The 2,255-nt window shown below is 47.5% G+C and overlaps 1 protein-coding gene across 1 annotated transcript in view; it reads right to left on the bottom strand.

Moving 5' to 3' along the window:
* The window catches only part of LOC108796952 (disintegrin and metalloproteinase domain-containing protein 10-like), a 28,590-nt gene extending 26,785 nt beyond the window's left edge, over positions 1-1,805 (bottom strand). Inside the window, exons 1-2 of the mRNA XM_018568515.1 lie at positions 1,683-1,805; positions 657-807 (exon numbers count right to left, since the gene is read on the bottom strand). Of these exons, the coding sequence (XP_018424017.1) occupies positions 657-807; positions 1,683-1,740 (209 nt within the window). The 5' untranslated portion in view covers positions 1,741-1,805. The remainder of the gene's footprint in view (positions 1-656; positions 808-1,682) is intronic.
* Between the last annotated feature and the right edge of the window lie 450 nt (positions 1,806-2,255).

Here is a 2,255-nt window from a genome sequence, read left to right as displayed (position 1 = left end):
CCTCTTCTTCCTCCGTCTTCCCTCCTCCGTCGCCAGGCCCGCTCCGTCCTCCGTCGCAGGGCCCGCCTCCTCCATCACCGGCCCCGCCTCTTCTGATGCTGACCCCCGGGCCCCGCCTCCTCCTCCTCCCCGCCACGTCCAGCCTCCTCCACCGCCGCTGCTGACTCGCATTGACTCAGCAACGGCTATAGAGAAGAACGCAGTGCTGCACAGATCACGGTGATCTGAACAGCGGCGCGTTCGAACCCATAGCGACCCAGGCAGCCCGCACGGCATCACGGGGGTGTCCTGGCCGGGCCCCCCTGTGCCCGGGCCCAATAGCGGCCGCCTGGGTCGCTATGGCTATTGTTACGCCACTGCAAGTGTCTACCTAAAAATCCGTCCAGGTTATATCCAATCAGGAGGTCTCCTGCACTACTGTAGTTCTTGATCACTATTGTATAGTTGTTGATCAAGCTAATGGAGATTGTACAATCAGATGATAACTGTATGATAACAATGTGTTGCCAGCCTATGTTGATCTAATAGTCTGATTCTGCGATATTTTCAGCTTTAGAAGAGCGAGCTGATGGAACCGCACACACTAAAAAAGGTCAAATGCTGCACCAAATGAGTAATCCAACCAGAATGAAGCCGTGTTTCCAATAAACCAATACCGTTTATAGGCTGCAAGATCCAGAGTTACTATTGTTTTCTCTTCATTCGTAGCTCTTTTGGATCGCTGATGACTTTGAAGAAGCCTCGTCCTGTCGTATGATAGCGTCTCATAGTATTTGAGAAATGGTCTACTGTTTTCACAGTGGCTTCCTAACAGGAAAAAGAAGACAAGTTTCATGTTAAAGCAAATCACTCCTTGGTGATAGGTTCTGTAATCAGCTAAAAAAAAGCTGATTACAGAACCTACAGAACAGGGGACAGTGCAGATAAACTACAGATCCAGACACAGTACAGAGAGCCTACAGAACAAGGCACAGCACAGAGAACCTACAGAACAAGGCACAGCACAGAGAACCTACAGAACCAGACACGACACAGAACCTACAGAACAAAGGACAGCGCAGAGAAACTACAGATCCAGACACAGTACAGAGAGCCTACAGAACAAGGCACAGCACAGAGAACCTACAGAACCAGACACAGCACAGAGAACCTACAGAACCAGACATAACACAGAGAGCTTACAGAACAAGGTCAAAGCACAGAGAACCCACAGAACCAGACATAACACAGAGAGCTTACAGAACAAGGCACAGCACAGAGAAACTACAGGTCCAGACATGACACAGAGAGCTTACAGAACAAGGCACAGCACAGATAACCTACAGAACCAGACACGGCACAGAGAACCTACAGAACCAGACACAGTACAGAGAGCCTACAGAACAAGGCACAGCACAGGGAACCTGCAGACCCAGACATGACACAGAGTGCCTACAGAACCAGACTTGACACAGAGAGCCTACAGAACCAGACACACTACAGAGAGCCTACAGAACAAGGCACAGCACAGAGAACCTACAGAACCAGATTTGACACAGAGAGCCTACAGAACCAGACATGACACAGAGAGCCTACAGAACCAGACAAAGTACAGAGATCCATAAAGAACCAGAGAAAGTACAGAGATACATAAAGAACCATGAACAGATTTTGGGAGAATGAACTCAAATTAGTTTCCTTACCTTGTAAGAAAATAGTTGTAGTTATAAGAAAAGTATGTATGTAGTAAAATAAGAGCATGTTGCTGGTGTGTGAATGTTCAGCTCCGGTGTCAGTGCCTGCAGGGGATCAGGAAGTGCATTGGCAAGCCCTGGAACACATGCAGAGACATGCAAGCATCGCATGGAGAGGAAAAACAGAATACGTACAAATACTCTACATTATAAAACAAAGAGGATTCGTCCAACTCCCCTGAAATCTCATTCTACCTGTGCTAGTCACCTGGCTATTATGGGGCCCGCCTGGCTTCAATACTTCAAGTCACTTCAAGAAAGACTTACTTCAAAACAGAACTCCCACCAACAAAAAGTCTCCCAATAGTCTTAAACATCTCAATTAACATGTAAAGTTGTTTTTTGGGGCCAATTGGGGAAATCTCACTTCCTGTCCTGGAGACACAACGGGAAGTGAATGGAAATCTCATACATGTGGTTGCAGTGCAGATATTTAAGCACAAAGTACAGTCTGCCATACATCTATTGTGTAATCCAGTTTATGAGTGAAATCCCTGCGGAGTTAAGGTGCCCGGTATTGCC

Source organism: Nanorana parkeri, unplaced genomic scaffold, assembly GCF_000935625.1.
Source record: "Nanorana parkeri isolate BGI_ZX_2015 unplaced genomic scaffold, ASM93562v1 scaffold1200, whole genome shotgun sequence".
In the NCBI taxonomy this organism is placed as follows: Eukaryota; Metazoa; Chordata; class Amphibia; order Anura; family Dicroglossidae; genus Nanorana; species Nanorana parkeri.
The sequence above is the reverse complement of the archived record's forward strand: the minus strand, read 5'-3'. Positions and strand labels throughout refer to the sequence as shown.